The sequence below is a fragment of the Olea europaea genome, unplaced genomic scaffold (genome assembly GCF_002742605.1).
Source record: "Olea europaea var. sylvestris unplaced genomic scaffold, O_europaea_v1 scaffold18, whole genome shotgun sequence".
NCBI lineage: Eukaryota > Viridiplantae > Streptophyta > Magnoliopsida > Lamiales > Oleaceae > Olea > Olea europaea.
In genome coordinates this window covers 1,067,709-1,089,454 of record NW_019235741.1, presented here as the reverse complement: position 1 = coordinate 1,089,454, position 21,746 = coordinate 1,067,709, and the positions used below count along the sequence as shown (strand labels likewise).

General features: G+C 39.1%; 1 protein-coding gene across 1 annotated transcript; it reads right to left on the bottom strand.

The window, feature by feature from the left end:
* Positions 1-19,342: 19,342 nt before the first annotated feature.
* On the bottom strand, positions 19,343-20,938 carry LOC111378282. The gene has a single exon (XM_023001458.1). The coding sequence runs from the start codon at positions 20,936-20,938 to the stop codon at positions 19,343-19,345; it is 1,596 nt and encodes a 531-aa protein (XP_022857226.1).
* Positions 20,939-21,746: the final 808 nt, after the last annotated feature.

Below are 21,746 nucleotides of genomic sequence, written 5' to 3'. Positions count from 1 at the left end.
TGCAAGTGTCAAACAACGTGTCAAAAACTAGTGTACAAATTGAAAAGTTCAATTGGTAAGAACCTTTCAATCGGTAAGAACCTTGCCACATGTACACTATGGTGTACACACTTTAATTTACACTTTGCCTCGTGACATAACCCTGCTGGACAATTTAAATTTCAAACAGTTTACCCATCTAATTGACACTTGACAACATTGCATCAGTCAAACAACGTGTCAAAAATCAGTTTACAAATAGCTAAGTTCAATCGGTAAGAACCTTGGTACATGTACACTATGATGTACACTTTGTCACGTGACATTACCTTGTAGGATAGTTTAAATTTCAAATACTTTTCCCATCCAATTGACACTTGACAACATTGCAAGTGTCAAACAACGTGTCAAAAATCAGTGTACAAATCGCAAAGTTCAATTGGTATGAACCTTGCTACATGTACACTATAGGTTACACTTTATCACGTGACATTACCCTGTTGGACAGTTTAAATTTTCAGCAATTTTTCCATCCAATTGACACTTGACAACAATGCAAGTTTCCAAAAATGTGTCAAAAATCAGCATACAAATTGCAAAGTTCAATCGATAAGGACTTTGCTGCACTATGGTGTACACTATGGTGTACACTTTAGTTTACACTTTACCACGTGACATTAACCTATAGGACAGCTTAAATTTCAAGCAGTTTTCCCATCCAATTGACACTTGACAAAAATGCAAGTGCCAAACAACATGTCAAAAACCAGTGTATAAATAGCAAAGTTCAATCGATAAGAACCTTGCTACATGTACACTTTAGTTTACACTTTGCCACGTGACATTGCCCTGTTGGACCGTTTAAATTTCAAACAATTTCCCCATCCAATTGACACATGACAACAATGCAAGAGCTAAACAATGTGTCGTAAATCAGTGTACAAATTGAAAAGTTCAATCTGTAGGGACCTTGCTACATGTACACTATGGTATACACTTTAGTTTACACTTTTCCACGTGACATTACCCTGTAGGACGGTTTAAATTTCAAACAGTTTTTCCATCCAATTGACACTTGACAATAATGCAAGTGCCAAACAACGTGTCAAAAATTAGTGTACAAATAGCAAAGTTTAATCGGTAAGAACCTTGCTACATGTACACTATGGTCCACACTTTAGTTTACACTTTGCCATGTGAAATTGCTCTGTTGGACCGTTTAAATTTCAAACAATTTCCCCATCTGATTGACACATGACAACAACGCAAGAGCTAAACAATGTGTCGTAAATCTGTGTACAAATTGAAAAGTTCAATCTGTAGGGACCTTGCTACATGTACACTATGGTGTACACTTTAGTTTACACTTTTCCACGTGACATTATCCTGTAGGATAGTTTAAATTTCAAACAGTTTTTCCATCCAATTGACACTTGACAACAATGCAAGTGCCAAACAACATGTCAAAAATCTGTGTACAAACAGCAAAGTTCAATCGGTAAGAACATTGCTATATGTACACTATGGAGTACACTTTAGTTTACACTCTGCCACGTGAAGTTACCCTATTGGACAATTTAAATTTTAAACAGTTTTCCCATCCAATTGACAATTGACAACAATACAAGAGTCAAAAAACGTGTCGAAAATCAGCGTACAAATAGCAAAGTTCAATCAGTAAGGACCATGCTACTTGTACACTATGGTGTACACTTTAGTTTACAGTTTGCGACGTGACAGTACTCTATTGGATAGTTTAAATTTCAAACAGTTTTTCCATCCAGTTAACACTTGACGACAGTGAAAGTGTCAAACAACGTGTCAAAAATCAGTGTGCAAATAGCAAAGTTCAATCGATAAGAACCTTGCTACATGAACACTATGGTTTACACTTTAGTTTATACTTTGCCACGTGACATTGCCCTGTTGGACCGTTTAAATTTCAAAAAATTTCCATATCCAATTGGCACAAGACAACAATGCAAGAGCTAAACAATGTGTCGTAAATCAGTGTACAAATTGAAAAGTTCAATTTGTAGGGACCTTGCTACATGTACACTATGGTGTACACTTTAGTTTACACTTTTTCACGTGACATTATCCTGTAGGACAGTTTAAATTTCAACCAGTTTTTCTATCCAATTGACACTTGACAACAATGCAAGTGCCAAACAGCGTGTCAAAAATCAGTGTAGAAATAGCAAAGTTCAATCGGTAAGAACCTTGCTATATGTACACTATGGAGGACACTTTAGTTTACACTTTGCCAAGTGAAGTTGCCCTGTTGGATAGTTCAAATTTCAAACAGTTTTCCTATACAATTGTCAGTTGACAACAATGCAAGAGTCAAACAATGTGTCAAAAATCAGCGTACAAATAGCAAAGTTCAATCGGTAAGGACCTTGCTACTTGTACACTATGGTGTACACTTTAGTTCGAGGACCAAGTTGTAAATAATCCATAGATGAGATGGGAAATGGAATGAAGATTCAAGAGTGTTAAAGTTCAATCGGATGAGGAAGGGAGTCAAAAGGTGAAATATGGCCAAAGTATTATCAAGTATCAAATTTCAGGCGAAAAAGTTATGCTCGTGATTTTGAGTCTCTACTTGAGATCCATTTTTGGCATAGTAAACATCAGAATTTGAGGAAGTCTATTTCTATCAAAAGTGTGTATCTTTGAGTTTTCTTCCCAAATCACTTTGAATCACTTCAATCAGAGATTGGGAGAAAAAGTTATAATGACCAAAATATTTAAAGCTATCCGAAGGAAAATTTTTATAACCATGCGGCCGCATGGTTATAATTCCTTGCGGCCGCACAGGGTCTAGTAGGGTTTCAATTGAGCTTAAAAATTGAACCATGTGGCCGCATGGCCTTATTTTAGAAAAAAAAAATTGACTTCTCATTTTTAATTGAAACTCTTTCGGGGCTCCGTGGGGACATGATATAAAAGCCAAAATTCATCAGAAAAAGGGCAGAACGTCCTTTTTTTTTTTTTGGTAAAGACATCCACACATCCTTAGTGACTTTTTAGGGTCCACCAAGGAAGGTCGATGGGGGTTAAGGGTTCCCCAACCATATTTATTTCATAAAAATCAAGAATACATGGAAGGAGGGGGGCATGAACCTGACCTCCAAAAAGCAGCGATGCAACAACTGAATATAATAAAATGAAAGCAATAAATGAGGAAGTACTACTTCCCTATACAATAAAAATAGTTTAATAATCATAGCCTAAATTACGAACCTCTGAAACTAGGCAATCCATGTCTGTCGATCTGCACTAGCGCCCTAATATGTCGAGGCAGTTCTAGTGGTCCATATTCTAGATAGCGCCGATGATCCCAGCCTTCTGTAGCAAGAGAATCAGCAACCTGGTTGCCTTCTCTGTAGATATGTGAAACTGTGTCTCTATCGAAGTAGATGAGGTCTCTGATCAGTCTAAGAATACCCTGAATCGACCATGGACCTCCACCTTTGGTGATGCAGTGAATAGCCAATGTCGAATCTGCCTCAAGCCAGATAGCTGAAATCCCAAGTCCTTTGGCCAATAGAAGCCCATCTAGTATGGCTCTGAGCTCAGCCTCTAAAATGAAACATGGGCCATACGATGCTGAGAATGCCCTGATACAGTATCCTGCGTGGTCCCTAATGATGCCTCCACCGCTTGCAAATCCATCTTTGACGCATCCATCAGTGTTGATCTTGTAGGATCCAACTAGTGGAGTGCACCAAACAACCATAATAGGTGGTGGTGGGAGAGGACGGGTCAAAGAAATGCCAAAAAAGGGTGCAAGTGTCACATCTCCTCGCCAATGCTCAACTCGGAATAGTCCTCCCATATGAAGAAAGGAGATCATGCGGTAGACCCTCCAAATAATACGTCTGGCCACCATACGAATACCTCTATGCTTCGCATCATTCCTCTCAGTCCATAGAAACCAAAATATCAGTAGAGGAATGATAATACGAATGTGTCGACGGTAAACGTGCTGTCCAGAATACCGCCATCTCTGGAACCTCTGTCTGACCCCCTCCCCTGAAGTCATAGATATTTGAAAGATGTCTCCAAAGTGCTGCCATACCTGGTTGGAGATGCTGCTGCTCGTGAAAATATGATTGATGGTCTCAATCTCGGAACAACACTGACAACGAGAAGCCAACTGACATCCAATTCTCCTCTGAATAACAACATCTACTGGAATGAGATCCTGCCACAGTCTCCAGCAGAAGAATGAAATAGTGGCTGGCAAGATAGAGCCCACAGCAGTCGATATGAGTCCTGAGGCTGGCAAATCGAACGGACTAGTTGCCATGCTGATTTGGTGGTAAAGTCACCATCCGAAATAATTTTCCAAACAATTCGGTCCGTGGCATCTGCACATAAGGGTATCGACCCTACCTGTTCTGCCATGTGAGAAGGAAGTGCCTGTAATAACCGTCTAAAATCCCACCCAGTGTCGTCAAAAAAATCCTGTACCCTCGCAGATGTGTGCTGTCTGTGGGGGAATAGGGATGCCAACGTGGACTCGCCCATCCAACAATCATGCCAGAAGAAAATCTGACCGATTCCAAGGTGCCAAGCAATGTGTGCATCTGTCCGTGGGCCAACTGATTTTAGCCTCTTCCAGGTAGAGGAAGCTGAACTGGGAACTGCTGCAAGTAAAGGATCCGTCCCCTTACAATACTTGCCCAGTAAAAACTGAGCCCAAAGTGACCTTTGAGATCGAAACAGCCACCAGAGCTTCATGGAGAAGGTGTCCACCACATCCTGTAATCTCCTAAAGCCGAGGCCTCCCTCATCAGTAGGAAGGCAAATCGCCTTCCAACTCCTCCAATGTAGATGTCGTGCTTGATCCTTAGAATCCCATAGAAATCGGGCAAAGATGCTCTCAAGTTTCTTCAGCACTGCCTTGGGCGGCTGCATAATCTGAAGAAGATGTAAAGGTATGGAAGAAAGTACTGACCTCAGTAATGTAATACGACCCCCAGGCGATAGTAATCGTGAGGCCCAACCTGATATCCTATTCCTTATCTTCTGGATAAGGTCATCATAAAGGAAGCTCCTCTTAGTCCCCTTGAATAAGGGGACACCCAAGTAAGTGAAAGGCTGTTGCTGATGTCTGAAGCCAGTCAAAATCTCTAGTCATCTGATCTGACTAGTGGATGCCCGTTTGGATAGTATAATACCGCTCTTGTCTCAATTCACCAATTGGCCAGAAACTCCTTCATAGTGCTCCAAGCAGTCTAAGACCCTCCTGATAGACTGTTTCTGACCGTTGGCAAAGATGATCATATCATCAGCAAATGAGAGATGTCAGACAAGAGCACTACCTCCATGTCGATAACACATACTGGGATACTGTTGAAACCTCTGACTGAGCAAGCGTGAGAAGTAGTCTGCTGCAATGATGAACAAGGATGGGGAGATAGGATCACCCTGTCTGAGTCCTCGTGAGGAGGGAAAGAAACCACATGGGCGGCCATTTAGGAGTCCGTGGGGACATGATATAAAAGCCAAAATTCACCAGAAATAGGGCAGAACGTCGAGGGAGAAGAAGAATAAAATTTTTGGAGGCAAGGAACACGAACTTGAAGCCGATTTCACAAGGATTCAAAGGGGTTTTCAAGGTTTTGTTCAAGATTTCAGATTTCAAGAACTTTCATACGGGTGTTCTTCTTTCTATTCATTAATTTCGTTTTGTTTTCTATTCATACGGTTTTGTTTTCTACTCAATCTCTGAGGGACGATATTCGGACTTTTAAAAATCCACTTTATTACTTGTTACGAACCGTACACTTGCGGTAATTTTAAATCGAAAGAATTATTTCGTGAACAAGTTTTTGGCTCCGTTACCGGGGATTGAGTATTCATTTAATTTTATTCAATTTAGCACTAATTCTAACTTTTTATTTTTAATTTATTTTAGTTCATTTTATTTTATTGTTATTTAGTTTTATTACATAAGTGCATATTTTAGTTACTTAAGTCTTTAAATTGAATTCTATTGCAGAAGTGCATGCCAAGATCTGCTGAAGGAGATTTATTCCCAGCCGACCCAGAGATCGAACGAAGCTTCAGAAGAAGGCAAAGAGAAAACAGAGCAGCGAGAACGTACAACACAATCCTGTTGTACAAGCCAATGGAAGAGGGGAAGAAGACGAAGGAAACATGCTCGTTGGAGAGTTCATGACCCCTCAAATCATTCAAAGCCAGTCCAGCATTGTGTATCCACCGTTCGGGCAGCCAAATTTTCAGTTGAAGACAAATGTGATACAACTGTTCCAGAACGAACATTAGTTTTATGGAAGAGTTGAAGAGAACCCGCACACGCATGTCTCGCGCTTCTTAGAGATGTGCCAACACTTCAGATATCAAGGAATCTCTGACGACGCCATAAGATTAAGACTGTTTCTACATACTTTGCGGGACAAGGCGATTGAATGGCTCGATTCTTAGCCAATAGCCAGCATTACTACCTGGAATGACCTAGCTCAGAAGTTCTGTACTAAGTTCTTTCCACCGGCCAAGATTGCAAAGCTAAAGCATGACATATCTATCTTCAGGCAAGGTGAATCTGAGAATTTTGATGAGGCTTAGGACAGATTCAAAAATCTACTAAGGAAGTGTCCGCACCACGAGATTAGCAAGGGACTTCAGGTCCAACATTTCTATGTAGGGCTACTTCCAGCTTTTAAGAGCATGGTCGACTCTTCAGCTAATGGGTCATTGTTCACAAAAACAATTGATGAAGCATTGAAGTTATATGAGATAATGGCTACAACCTCAGCAATGTGGACCATGGAACGAGCAGTACCAAAGAAGACACCAGGAGTTTACGAAGTGGATGTGTATTCAGCGTTATCTGCCAAGATTGACTCTTTATTTCACAAGGTGGAAAATATTACCCAGTCAGCTAATGCAGCGCAGACAAAGAAGGCAAATTGTGAGGAATGTGGAGCTGAGCATGTGACAGCAGAATCCCAATTTTGACACAAGGAAAAGAGCAAACAGATTTTGCTCAATGTAGACAACGCCAGCAGAATAATGTGTATGGAGAGACCTTCAACCCAAGCTGGAAAAAGCACCCCAACTTTTCTTGGAGCAACCAAAATCAGAATAGGCCACAAGGGCAATACCAACAGCAAGAGAAGAAGCCTCAGTTGGAAGAAATGTTTGGCAAATTCATGGAACAGACCAACTAATATATGGAGGCGAACAACCAATTCATGAAGAAGACAGAAGCTACTCTTCAGGACCAGAATGCAGCCATTAAGAATTTGGAAACTCAGATGGGACAGATGGCAGTTGCATTAACAGGTATAGCACCAGGCAGCCTGCCAAGTAACACAGAAGTCAATCCGAAAGAGCATGCAAAGGCTATAACAACGAGAAGTAGGGTGGAATTGCCTGAGAGACAAGTGAATAATCCCGTGGCAAATGGAGAAGAGGTGTCTCCTGAAGTAGAAGAGAATTTGGAGCAAGAAGAATAGACAGAAGAGCCAACACTGAGAGCAAATAAAGGAAACTCAAGGGATAAAGAAACTGTAGCTGTGAACCCCTATGAGCCACCCATACCATTCCCACAGAGGCTGAAGAAGCAAAAGATGGAACAGCAATACAAGAAATTTCTCGAGGTCTTCAAGAAGCTCCATATCAACATCCCATTTGCTGAAGTACTGGTTCAGATGCCTAGCTATGCAAAATTCCTGAAAGACATCCTGTCAAACAAAAGGAAGCTAGGAGATCATGAGACAGTTATGCTAACAGAGGAGTGCAGTGCCAGGATTCAGAGAAAGCTCCCACCAAAATTGAAAGATCCAGGGAGTTTCACTGTCCCTTGTACCATTGGTGAATTTTATTTTGATAAAGCTTTATGTGATCTTGGTGCAAGTATTAACTTAATGCCATTGTCTGTTTTCAGGAAATTAGGATTGGGAGAAGCTAAAGCTACCACAGTGACCTTACAGCTGGCTGACAGATCATTAACACATCCACGAGGAATAATTCAAGACGTGTTAGTTAAAGTGGAGAAGTTCATATTCCCAGCAGACTTTCTAATTCTGGATATGGAAGAAGATAAAGATGTTCCTTTAATACTGGGCAGGCCATTCTTAGCCACAGGCAGAGCTTTGATCGACGTTCAGAATGGGCAGTTGATACTGAGATTGGGAGAAGAATAGGTTTCATTCAATGTCTTCAAGGCCATGAAATTGCCAATAGAGACTGACAGATGTTTCAGGGTTGACATGATCGATAAAATGATTGAAGAGTCATTTACACTGCAGAATCCATCATATGCATTGGAAGCCTGCATTGCATATTCTAAATCCACGAATTCTAATTTTGAAGACATAGAAATGTGTGCAAGACTTTTGGAGTCCAACCCACCTTACACGCGGAAACGATACTTTGAGGAGCTCGGGATAGGGCCAGAGAAATCACAGCCATATATTCTGAAGCCACCAAAGTTGGAACTTAAGCAACTGCCCCCACACTTAAGATATGCATATTTGGGGGAGTCCAAAACACTTCCAGTGATAATTTCAAACATGGTTAGTGAAGTGGAGGAGGAAAAACTGCTTAGGGTGCTTCGAGATAACAAGCAAGCAATTGGGTAGACCATAGCTGATATCAAAGGGATCAGCCCTTCCTTATGTATGCATAAAATTCTCATGGAGGAGAATTTTTGACCAACAGTTGAAAGTCAAAGAAGGCTAAACCCAAACATGAAGGAGGTAGTAAGAGCTGAGGTGATCAAACTTCTGGATGCTGGAATAATCTACCCGATATCAAATAGTAAATGGACCAGTCCAGTGCAAGTTGTGCCCAAGAAAGGAGGAATTACAGTAGTTCAGAATGAAAAGAATGAGTTGATTCCAACAAGGACGGTAACAGGGTGGAGAGTTTGCATTGATTACCGCAAACTAAATACCGCTACAAGGAAAGATCATTTCCCTCTTCCGTTTATAGATAAGATGTTGGAGAGATTGGCAGGCCATTCCCACTACTGCTTTCTAGATGGGTATTCGGGTTATAATCAGATACCAGTGGCACCAGATGATCAAGAGAAGACCACCTTCACATGCCTCTATGGTACCTTTGCATACCGAAGAATGCCATTTGGACTTTGCAACGCTCCTGCCACATTTCAGCGATGCATGATGGCAATTTTCTCAGATATGGTAGAGAAATTCATTGAAATCTTTATGGATGACTTCTCGGTCTTTGGAACCTCATTTGATGAGTGCTTGGATCACTTAAATTTGGTTTTGCAAAGATGCAGAGAAACGAACTTAGTATTGAACTGGGAGAAATGTCATTTCATGATTCAAGAGGGAATAGTCTTGGGACATAGAGTATCAGCAAAGGGGATAGAGGTGGATAAGGCAAAAATTCAGGTTATTGAGAAACTACCACCACCTACATCAGTAAAAGGAGTTCGAAGTTTCCTTGGTCATGCAGGGTTTTACAGGAGGTTTATAAAGGACTTCTTCAAAATCACCAAGCCTCTGTGCAACTTGCTAATGAAAGAGGTAACTTTTGAGTTTGATGAGAAATGTTTGATAGCTTTCAATACTCTGAAGGAAAAACTCACAACAGCGCCTGTGATTGTGTCACCTGATTGGGATTTGCCCTTTGAGCTAATGTGCGATGCGAGTGATCATGCAGTTGGTGCGGTATTGGGATAAAGAAAGAATAAAATCTTTCATGTGATATACTATGCAAGTAGAACTTTGAATGACGCCCAAATCAACTATGCTACGATCGAGAAGGAATTGCTAGCTTTGGTTTATGCATTCGACAAGTTCAGATCGTATCTTGTTGGGTCTAAGGTTATCGTCTACACAGATCATGCCGCTCTGAAGTATCTTATGACAAAGAAGGATGCTAAGCCGATATTGATCCGTTGGATATTGTTGTTGCAAGAGTTCAATATTGAGATCAAGGATAAGAAGGGCAGTGAAAATGTGGTAGCCGACCACCTATCAAGATTGGAACGGGATGAACCTGAGATGTCAGTGGACATCAATGAAATCTTTCCAGATGAGCAAATTTTTGGAGTAGAAATAGTCCCATGGTACGCTGATATCGTTAACTACCTTGCTAAGTCCATCCCGCCACCAGACTATTCTAGCCATCAAAGAAAGAAGTTCTTCGCAGAGCTGAAGTATTACTTTTGGGAGGATCCCATTCTCTACAGAAGAGGCGCAGATAAGATAATTAGAAGATGTATTCCTGAAGATGAAGTACCTGAGATTCTAGAACATTGTCACTCTTCTGCATACGCTGGGCATTTTGGAGCTTCAAAGACTCTGCAAAGATACTACAGTCGGGTTTCTATTGGCCTACTTTATTCAGAGACACATTTGAGTATGTGAAGAGATGCGATAAATGTCAACGAACTGGAAATATCTCAAGAAGAAATGAGATGCCACTAAATTACATCTTGGAGGTTGAAATATTTGATGTATGGGGAATAGATTTCATGGGACCTTTTCCCCCATCATACTCAAATCAATATATCTTGGTGGCCATTGACTATGTCTCTAAGTGGGTGGAAGCTGTTGCATTGCCTACTAACGATGCGAAAGTGGTGATAGAGTTCTTGAAGAAGTACATATTTACAAGATATGGTACACCAAGGGCAATAATAAGTGATGGAGGCAAACACTTCATAAATCGCCAATTAGAGCAGCTGTTGAACAAATATGGGGTGAAACATAAAGTAGCAACTCCATATCATCCACAAACCAATGGACAAGTTGAAGTTTTGAACAGGCAGTTAAAGAGAATATTGGAAGTTACAGTGAACTCATCCCGAAAAGATTGGTCTAAGAAGCTTGACGATGCACTGTGGGCTTACAGAACAGCATTTAAGACACCAATAGGAATGTCTCCATACCGCCTGGTTTTTGGGAAAGTGTGTCATCTACCATTGGAGTTAGAGCATCGAGCATATTGGGCTATGAAATAGTTGAATATGGATCTCAAGGCTGCTGGTGAAAAACGACTGCTGCCACTTAATGAATTGGATGAGATAAGATTGGAAGCTTATGAGAACTCAAAGTTGATCAAGGAGCACACCAAAAGATAGCATGATTTAAACATTCAGAGGCGAGAGTTTGAAGTTGGCCAAAAGTGTTATTGTACAATTCTAGACTCAAACTCTTCCCAGGAAAGCTAAGAACAAGGTGGTCGGGTCCCTATACCATAACTAAGGTGATGCAATATGGGGCTATTGAAGTGAGTCAGGAAACCAAAGGCACTTTCATCGTCAATGGGCAAAGACTGAAACACTATTGGGGCTGTAATTTCCCTAAGCAGAAGTCCACTGTGCAACTCAACAACCTAACATGAAGAAGATGCAGGAAAGTCGAGCTATCGACTATAAACTAGCGCTGGGTGGGAGGCAACTCACTGTATCCTTCAATTTATTTTATTGCATTTATTTTGGAATTTGTTTACATTTCATATGTTTTATTAGGTCATCGATCATTCACGCATAATAGTCTAGGCACTACACGTTTATAGTTGCATGAGTCGAGGTCAAAGATAATGTTTTGGGTGTTTGAGTGTGGAGTTAAGAATTTCGGGGTTCAAAGTCGTTAATTTTATTTTTTAAGATGTTTATTTAAAAAAAAAAATTCGAATATGTAGAGTCGAGTCAATTTTGGGATTATAATTATAAGTTTTTCTTTAAAAAAAAATTTGGTTGGTCCATGCGGCTGCATGGACTCGCATGGACCCTTACCAAAACCAAAGGAACCAAACAATATTACACCATGCGGCCGCATGGAGCAAAAGTGACAGGTTTTAAACCCGTCACTTGCTAAACCAAACCATTTCCCCCCATTTTACTCCCACTCGATTTTACCCTCCCAAATCCACTTTCGCTCACAACATCAATCACCACCACACTTGCACATCTACACCCTAACCCCAATTAATCCAAACATTGGCATACATTATCAAGACTTTTGGAGCAAAACTTTCACTCTCCTTTCACAAACATCAAAAGGTAAGAAATTGAATTTCTATGCAAAGTTTAAAATTCTTCTTTGATTTCTTTACATTTTCGAATTGGGTAAGTTTTACATTGTGATTGCATTGTGAATTGTGGACTAGCCCTAAGTGTAAATCAAAAGCAAAGTGAAGGAAATTTCAACTGCACACAATGTGTTCGATTAAATGTCAATGAGACATATGATTCTAAATTTTGAACTTTTCATTTGTGTGATGATTTACATTGTTAATGTGAGGCATACTAGATGAAAAATCTCATGGAATTTCATTGAAAAAAGTTAACCTCACATATATGTGCACATAACCACATAAATTGCTAAGCCATGTCAACTCACGTCACTAACTTCGTCCATGCATTTTCCTAACCAAATGACCTCCGATTGTAGTGAAATTTGGATAAATGCTAGACCACAATGAGTACTTTCATATGCCCAGACCTTGTCCGGGGAAATTTTAATATTTCTCAATGATGCTCGGGGCTGAAGTTGGTCACTTGATCATGGGTCGAATTTTCAAAAAATGCATGTTAGAGTCATAATTTTGAGTTTTTCTCATTAATGCAATATTGATATTACATTGACTTCCATGCGTTGAATATTGCACATATTTTGAAGAAAGTTTGGGAGATTTGTGCTTGACATTGATATTCTTCATTGTTTCCTTATTTCACGAACTTGATACACTTCGTTCCTTATTTGTGCAGGATGCCGTCGTAGAGAACATCAAAAGGCAAAGAAAAGGTTGGTTCCTCCTCTGGCACAACCCGCACCAGAGAGCTAGTAGGAGGTGTGTGAAGATTCTATGATGCCGAAACGTTATCTCGATATGAGAACATAATACGCCATTGGGGCATGATACCAGAGAGACAGGTCCGGTTAGAGGATTTTCGTGGTTTTGAGTTACCAAATCTAATACAAATTTGTGGATGGGAGAAGATTGTAGAAAAGCCACACCCTGTTTATGAAAGTTTAGTCCGAGAATTTTATGCAAACTTCAATAGTGAAATTGAGACTCCGGGTTCTAAATACTTACACCAGACATGGGTGCGAGGTAAGTGGATAGTGTTCTCCCCAGCCGTCATTCATGACTTCTCCAATCTTAATTTGGACAATGTGGTCCTGATTCCCGCTCAATTCAACTGGAATGAAGTGGCGGAGGTTCTCTTGGGAAGAGAGAATGCTTGCCCCCTACCCACTGCAGAGTGCATCAAATTGAGCTTACTCCCTCCATAGCCATCCTTTAGGTCTTCATGTGCCATAACATCGAACCCACATCGCATCGGACAACTTTCACGGATCAAACTGCTGGGTTCATATATCATTTAGTCCGGGGATGCAAAGTTGATTTGGCTACTCTTATTTTTGACCAGATACACAATTTGGGAACCTAGGGAGATAAGCGATCTTCGATAATTTTCCCTAGTCTGATTAGCGGGATATGTCTTGCTGTCGGTGTTACAGTTGAGGCAGGGGAGATGCCTGAGAAATCAAGCCCATTGATAAAGCTCACTATATTTGAAGCTCAGGAATGAGCTAGGGTAAGGAAGAGAGAACAAGAAAGACTTGAGCAGCAAAGACAAAATGCGCAGGAAGAAAGATAAGCTGCTAAATATTTACACTTACCACAAGCCCCGCCATAACCAGTTGAGATGGACTCGCAGCTACTTCGACAGATATTTGCCACAGCCACTGGAACTAGCAGAGACATCCAAAACCTCCAGTAGAGGTTCGAGACAATGACCACCACTGTTGAAAAAGTGCAGAGAGACCTCTACTCCTCCCGAGACTACACAAGAGGTGCTTTGAATGAAGCCACAACTGCGAGAAGGGAAGTGGAGACTATGAACGGTAGGTTGAACATGTATGCTGGGAGAATGGATGGCATACAGTGGCGTGTGAACGAGACTTGGGATCGCTTGGGAAATATAGAAAGTACTCTTCAAGCCATTTAGGCCGAGCAAGCACAGCAATTCGAGTTGCTGAGACAAGTCTTATCTCGTTTCCCACCTCCTCCTAAAGATGATGCTACAGGTTTTTATTTTATTTTATTTTTTTTTTTTTTTGGTAAAGACATCCACACATCCTTAGTGACTTTTTAGGGTCCACCAAGGAAGGTCGATGGGGGTTAAGGGTTCCCCAACCATATTTATTTCATAAAAATCAAGAATACACGGAAGGAGGGGGGCATGAACCTGACCTCCAAAAAGCAGTGATGCAACAAATGAATATAATAAATGAAAGCAATAAATGAGGAAGTACTACTTCCCTATACAATAAAGAATAGCCTAAATTACGAACCTCTGAAACTGGGCAATCCATGTCTGTCGATCCGCACTATCGCCCTAATATGTCGAGGAAGTTCTAGTGGTCCATACTCTAGATAGCGCCGATGATTCCAGCCTTCTGTAGCAAGAGAATCAGCAACCTGGTTGCCTTCTCTGTAGATGTGTGAAACCGTGTCTCTATCAAAGTAGATGAGGTCTCTGATCTGTCCAAGAATACCCTGAATCGACCATGGTCCTCCACCTTTGGTAATGCAGTGAATAGCCAAGATGATGCTACAGGTCCCAGCTTCACACCACAACCACCACATTGATCAGGGGAGTTTTGTTAATCTTTTATTGCCAACTTGTGTCCATGTTTTAAATTCTGCCATTTTAACTTTACATTTTACATTGAGGACAATGTATTGTATAAGTTTGGGAGATGGTAGCATAATTTCAAACAAATATTCGGCATGTAATTATTTTGCATATTCACAATTCATCGTTAAGTGTGACAAGTTTCTGCATGATGCATGCTTGATGAGTGAATCTTTAAGAACGTTTGCATGCTTGTGTGGGTTTGGTAGCCTTGCCGGCTATGATGTGATTATTGGACATGTATAAGCTAGAAACTATGGATTTAGTGCAGAATGTAATTTGCTAATACTTATTGATTGGAATTTTAGAATAAATTAGGAGAAACCTAGAATAACCCTCTATAACATTAACCCGTAATATCACTTTAAGATAGTTTGGAGATGATCGAGCCATTGTAGGAAAACATGGAGATGAGTGGGGGCTCCGTACATGAAATTATAATGTGTGGATTGTTTAAACCCAAAAGGTGAGAAATAGGTGAAAGCTTTAATTGAAGATGGTTTTAGAAGTCAAATGTCTAGAAAAACAAAGAAGGGGCATAAAGTAAAAACTGGAAAATTATCACTTCTCTCAAAAAGTCTTTATGACTCGAGCAAGTAAGTCTGTAAGGGTTTAAAACCTGATGCCCTAAAGCCAACTGGTTTGGGAGTCATCGGCCTAAAGCTCGTTACATGGGTCATATAGAAAGCAAGAAAAAAGGAGAGTTGATAAAAAGTCATCTTGTCGAGCCTTTATAACTCGAGCAAGTAAGTCTGTAAGGGTTTAAAACCTGATGCCCTAAAGCCAACTGGTTAAGGAGTCATCGGCCTAAAGCTCGTTACATGGGTTATATAAAAAGCAAATGAGAAGATGACACATACACAAAAAAAAAAAAAAAAAAAATGAAAAGATGACACAATAAAAAAATAAATAAAAAATTAAAAGCCCTCGTTGGACATTTGGTTGATAGAACTATAACCTCAATGCGAAGCAAGTAGCTTAGTTTAATCCTAAAGGTTGAAGCAATAAAAATTAAGGAGAGTCTCTACTTGTTGATATGTGAACTTGTAATGGTAAAATCTATCCAAACTAAGAGAGGGTAAGGATTAGAATTGTTTAAACTCCTAACCTTAGAATACACCCCGGAGAAATTGTGTGAAAAGAATACATTTGGGGATTGTGTATCTCTCGAGTGACGTAAGGATAAATTTGAACACTATGGGTCTCGGATAAACTAATCATAAGCTTGATATGTTGGCCTGAGTTCACACACACACGTTGAGTATTGCATTTGATGAGTAAAGGTTGATTCAATTCTCACACTCTTGATATTGTTTCTATTATTATTACTAAGTCCAATCCTGAGACATGACAAGCTATTAAGCCATGTTTGTTTAGCATTAAGTCACTACATTGTTTGAGGACAAACAATAGTTAAAGTTTGGGGGATTTGATAAGTGCGTTTTTACACACTTATTTAGCTCACAAACATGACTTAAACATGGACAAAGTAGTTGAATTATGACTTAATCTTGTTAAATTCATGCTATGTAGGTGTTTCTATGGAAAAGATGGAATTCAGAAGAAAAGAGCCGAAAAAGGACCAAAACGGAACAAAGTGATAGTTCGAGGACCAAGTTGAAAATAATCCATAGATGAGACGGGAAATGGAATGAAGATTCAAGCGTGTTAAAGTTCAATCGGATGAGGAAAGGAGTCAAGAGGTGAAATATGGTCGAAGTATTATCAAGTATCAAATTTCAGGCGAAAAAGTTATGCTCGTGATTTTGAGTCTCCATTTGAGATCCATTTTTGGCATAGTAAACATCATAATTTGAGGAAGACTATTTCTATCAAAAGTGTATATCTTTGAGTTTTCTTCCCAATTCACTTTGAATCACTTCAATCGGAGATTAGGAGAGAAATGATCAAAATACTGAAAGCTGTCCGGAGGAAAAATTTTATAACCATGCGGCCGCATGGTTATAATTCCTTGCGGCTGCACAGGGTCTAGCAGGGTTCCAAATGAGCTGAAAAATTGAACCATGCGGCCACATGGCTTTAAGTTCGATGAAAAATTCTAAAATCCCATTTTTAATTGAAACTCTTTCGGGGCTCCGTGGGGACATGATATAAAAGCCAAAATTCATCAGAAATAGGGCAGAACGTCGAGGGAGAAGAAGAATAAAACTTTTGGAGGCAAGGAACATGAACTTGAAGCCGATTTCACAAGGATTCAAAGGGGTTTTCAAGGTTTTGTTCAAGATTTCAGATTTCAAGGACTTTCATACGGGTGTTCTTCTTTCTATTCATTAATTTCGTTTTGTTTTTAGTAATTATGAATCTTCTAGGCTAGGGTTTTAATTACTAGGTGATCGATGAACCATTGTTTGTTATTTTAATTCTATATTTCATGAACTTGATATAAAGATTCATTGGATAATTTGATTGATTTACATGCATTAATTTTCTTCCGCAATTAGTGGCCAATGATTGTGTGAGTATTGATGACTTGTTTCTTACATTCGAGAGAAGTGGAATAGGTTCGATAAGGTGTAAATTAACATAGGGTCCGATAGGGGATAGAGATATACCCCTATGCTTTATGCAATTCTTAAATTGTTTACAAAACTACATGCATTCTTGTATGTTTGCATCATCCATAGAGATATAGGTTGGTGGTGTGTAAGAATAGGTCTAATATATATCGAGAGAGTATATTGGATAAAATTAGGAACATTGAATTGACAAATTTTCATCGAATCATTAATTTTATGAAATTAGGGTTTTTATAACTTCAATTGGGGATTCGTGATCATAATGACTTTAATTTGATTCATTTTAATAAATTAGCTTTTAAACTTGCTTAATTTCATTTACTTGAGTGTTTAAGTCATTTAATTAGAGAAATTTTGAAATTAGGGTTTCTAATTGAGAAATTGGGATTTTCAATTGAAATTAGGGTTTTTAGTTGAAATTAGGGTTTTCAATTGACATTAGGGTTTTTAGTTGAAATTAGGGGTTTTAATTGAAATTAGGGCTTTTTGCACTTAGATCATATTTTCACTCAATTAGATTCGGTTAAGGCTAGATTATATAGAATTGACCTACTCAATCTCTGAGGGACGATATTCGAACTTTTAAAAATCCACTTTATTACTTGTTACGAACCCTACACTTGCTTTAATTTTAAATTGAAAGAATTATTTCGTGAACACATACCACTTAAGCATAGAAAGTATCTTACAATAAAACTTGAAGAAATCTTGGTTGAAAATGAATTGAGAAATGCTAGGCTGGTCCTCTTCTTCCCTCACGTTTTCTGCCCTTTTTTAAACAAGTGATATTGTTTTTTATGCAAGAGAAATAAAGGGCAGCAACACAACTATTTATAGGTGAGAAAAATGATTAATTTTGGGTGACTCTTCAAGAAATTCAACATGTGTAGGCTGCATGGTTTCATTTTCTTAAATCCAACACACCTCATGCATTAGTTAGCCACCTCATGCTTAAATTAAAACACCTCATGCATATATGTTTCATCAATTTTCGGCCAAGTTGGAGAAACAATGTTTAACTTTAGTAATTAGGTGTGAAATGGACATTTATTTCAAACCCCTAATTAACAAATTATTTGGAAAAACTTTTAATAAATCAACCAATGCAAAATTTGGCAACCATAAATAATTTTTTGGCCATACTAAAATTTGAAAAGTTAAATTGCTATTCTAAAAAGTAAATGAGCACAAAATTTGGAGTATTACATCCTTCCTCCCTTAAAAAAATTTCGTCCTCGAAATTACCTCGAACTTAGTTGAAAAGTTATGGATTCTTGATCTTGATTTCCTCTTCTCTTTCCCAAGTTGACTCTTCAACATTATGGTTTCTCCATTGAACTCTCACTAACGAAATTTCCTTTGTCCTCAATTGTTGGATTCTGCGATCCAATATTGCCACTGGTTTTTCCTCATAAGTCATGTTTCGTTTGATATCCAATGGTTGATAACTAACCACATGACTTTGGTCTGACAGATATTGTCGAAGCATTGACACGTGGAACACATCATGAATTGCTGACAAATCTGGTGATAGAGCGATTCGATAGGCTGCATTTCCAACTTTCTGCAAAATTTCAAAAGGACCTACGAATCTCGGTCGAAGTTTTCCCTTCTTTCCAAAGCGAAGAACTCCCTTTATCGGTGCCACTTTTAAGAAAACTTTATCACCAACATTAAATGACAAATCTTTTCTCCTTTTATCGGCATAACTTTTTTGTCGATCCTGGGCTGCCTTGATTCTAACTCTTATTTTATCAACCGCTCGACCAGTTTCCTCAATTATTTCGAGTCCTAAAACTCTTCGTTCACTTACTTCATCCCAATAAAGGGGAGCTCTACATCTTCTGCCATAAAGAGCTTCGTAAGGTGTCATCTTTATTGTAGCTTGATAGCTATTATTATAGGCAAATTCTACCGGTGGTACATAACTTTCCCAACTGCCTCCTAAATTAAGGACGCAGGCACGCAGCATATCCTCTAGAGTCTATATAGTCCTCTCCGATTGTCCATCGGTTTGAGGATGAAAGCTGTGTTGAAGTTTAACTTGGTTCCCATGGCTCCTCATTGACCCATCTTTCTTTTTAACAAACAATACCAGCGCTCCCCATGGGGATACACTTGGCCAGATGAAACCCTTATCCAATAATTCCTGTAGTTATATCTTCAACTCCTGTAATTCTTTTGGTGCCATCCTGTAAGGAGCCTTAGATATTGGCGCTGCCCCAAGGGTCAAGTCAATTGTGAACTCTACTTGTCTATCAGGTGGTATACCAGGTAAATCCTCAGGAAAAACATCCACAAACTCATTAACTACTAGTACATCTTCTATTTTTCTTTCGGTTTGGGGCTTACTAATTATATTCAATAGAAATCCTTGACAAGTATTCTTTCTCAACATCTTTTGTGCTTTCATTGCAGATACCAATCGAGGTAGGGTCCCAATTTTTGTTCCAAAGAATCGAAAATCTTTTTCTCCAGGTTTTTGAAATAAAACTTCCTTCTTATGGCATAAGATGGTTGCATAATTTCTACCCAACCAGTCCATACCCAAAATTACATCAAAGTCTTTCATCCTCAAAAGGTACAAATCTGCCTTTAGTACTTTTCCTTCGATCTCTAACTTAACATCTTTAACCATTTGATTGGTATTAATCACTTCGCCTGATGGTGTACTAACTTCTAAAATGTTATTCATTTTTACAAATTCATTCCCAATCTTATCCATGAAAATTGTAGAAATAAATGAATGAGTGGATCCAGAATCCATAAGGACAATAGCAGGTACGTCAAATACTGGTAACATACCTGTTATTACGTCTGTGTTCTGATCCTCCTTTTCTTCTGTCAAAGCAAATACTCTGGCCTTTCCCTTCTTAAGATGATCACCTTCTCTCTTCTTCTCTGGACATTCTCTAAGGAAATGACCACTCTTACCACAACTGTAGCATACTCCCTTCCCCTGAAGACACTCACCCAAGTGTCGCTTGTTACAATTGGAGCATTGAGGAAAAGTTTTATTTAAGTCTAACCCAATCTTTCCTTTCTTATTCTGGTTCCTGCCTTTCTCCTTATCATGACCTTGCCACTTTCTCTTTATAGATGACTCGGTGCTGGGTTGGGTTTTCTTTTCCAGTCCTAAACCATTAGAGATTGCTTGTGCTCGACGTACAACCTCTGCATAAGTAGTATTCTGCTGGGCTGCCATGATTCCCTTGATCTCTGGCCTTAACCCCATCTCAAACCTTTTAGCCCTTGTCAGCTCAGTGTTCACCATATGCGGTGCATACCTAGAAAGTCGTTCAAATTTTCTTTCATACTCCCCAAGTGGCAAATTTCCTTGCGTGAGCTGGAGAAATTCTACCTCCTTTTGATCTTTCAGTGACTGGGGAAAATATTTACCCATCAGCGACTCCTTGAACTGGTTCCAAGTGAGGTTACGTTGTTGTTCTGTAGTTCTAGTACGTGTTTCAGACTCCCACCAATGTCCAGCATCATCAGTCAACATAAACTTTGCACAAGAAACCTTTTGAGCATCATTGCAGTTCATGTGCTCGAAGATCCCTTCAAGTCTTCTCAGCCACTCCTCAGCTGCGAAAGGATCACGTTTACCATCAAAGGACGGAGGTTTAAAGCGACGAAACTGTTCAACAATTGAGCTCATGGTGTTGGCACCTCTTGTTGCATTATGAGGTGCCGCTTGAGGCTGCTGCCTGCCCAAGTCTTGCACTGCCCTTAGTAAATCTCTAAACATAGTAGCTTGATCTTGTTGTCATCGTGCCATTTCCTTGAAGTAAAAGTAATTTATCTTATGAACTGCTCAACCATACTACACTCTTCCTAAAGGTTTTTCTATATTTAGTCATGTCTTTCGTGTATGTTATGCTAAGGCCAAGTGTTATGCACTAAGGTTCTAGTCATATAAGAATTGCTTTACTAATCATACAATCCTACACAAAATAATCATTTGCTTAATTAACATTCTCCCTTAAAGTAAAATGACGTGTAGAAAAAAAAAAATCATGCAATTAACTAGTATGCAGTGAAATATAAATGGTAATATCAATAAAAATATTCTTCATCCTTACATACCTTAAAATATTGGACTGTGGTAGATTGATGAGCATTGGATTTCATGGATCTCGTAACTTATAAATTTTCGTAAAATTGTTTTTTTTTTTTTGGTATAAAAGTTTCTAAAATGAAAGAATTTTCTAAAATTGAAGTAGGTTTAAAACATTATTTTTCGTCTTATCGATTTGAATAACGCGCAACTAAAAAGGCTTCCAGGTGAGGAGGGGGGTCACAAGTGGACCGCTTAAATCCCAAGCTCGCCTTAGACAGTTTAGGTCTTTTTGACAAAGCCTCTTAGTTTTACGAATACTCAAAGCAAGAAAACTCAAACAATGAATCTCCCAAAAAAGATTAAATATATATAGCTTTTTTTTTTTAAAAATTTTTAAATTTGAAAATCTACAGGAAAGTAAACCATTGCTCTGATACAAAGCTGTAACACCCCGAATTCTCTAGCAACCCGGAACGTTACCAAACGTGAATTGATT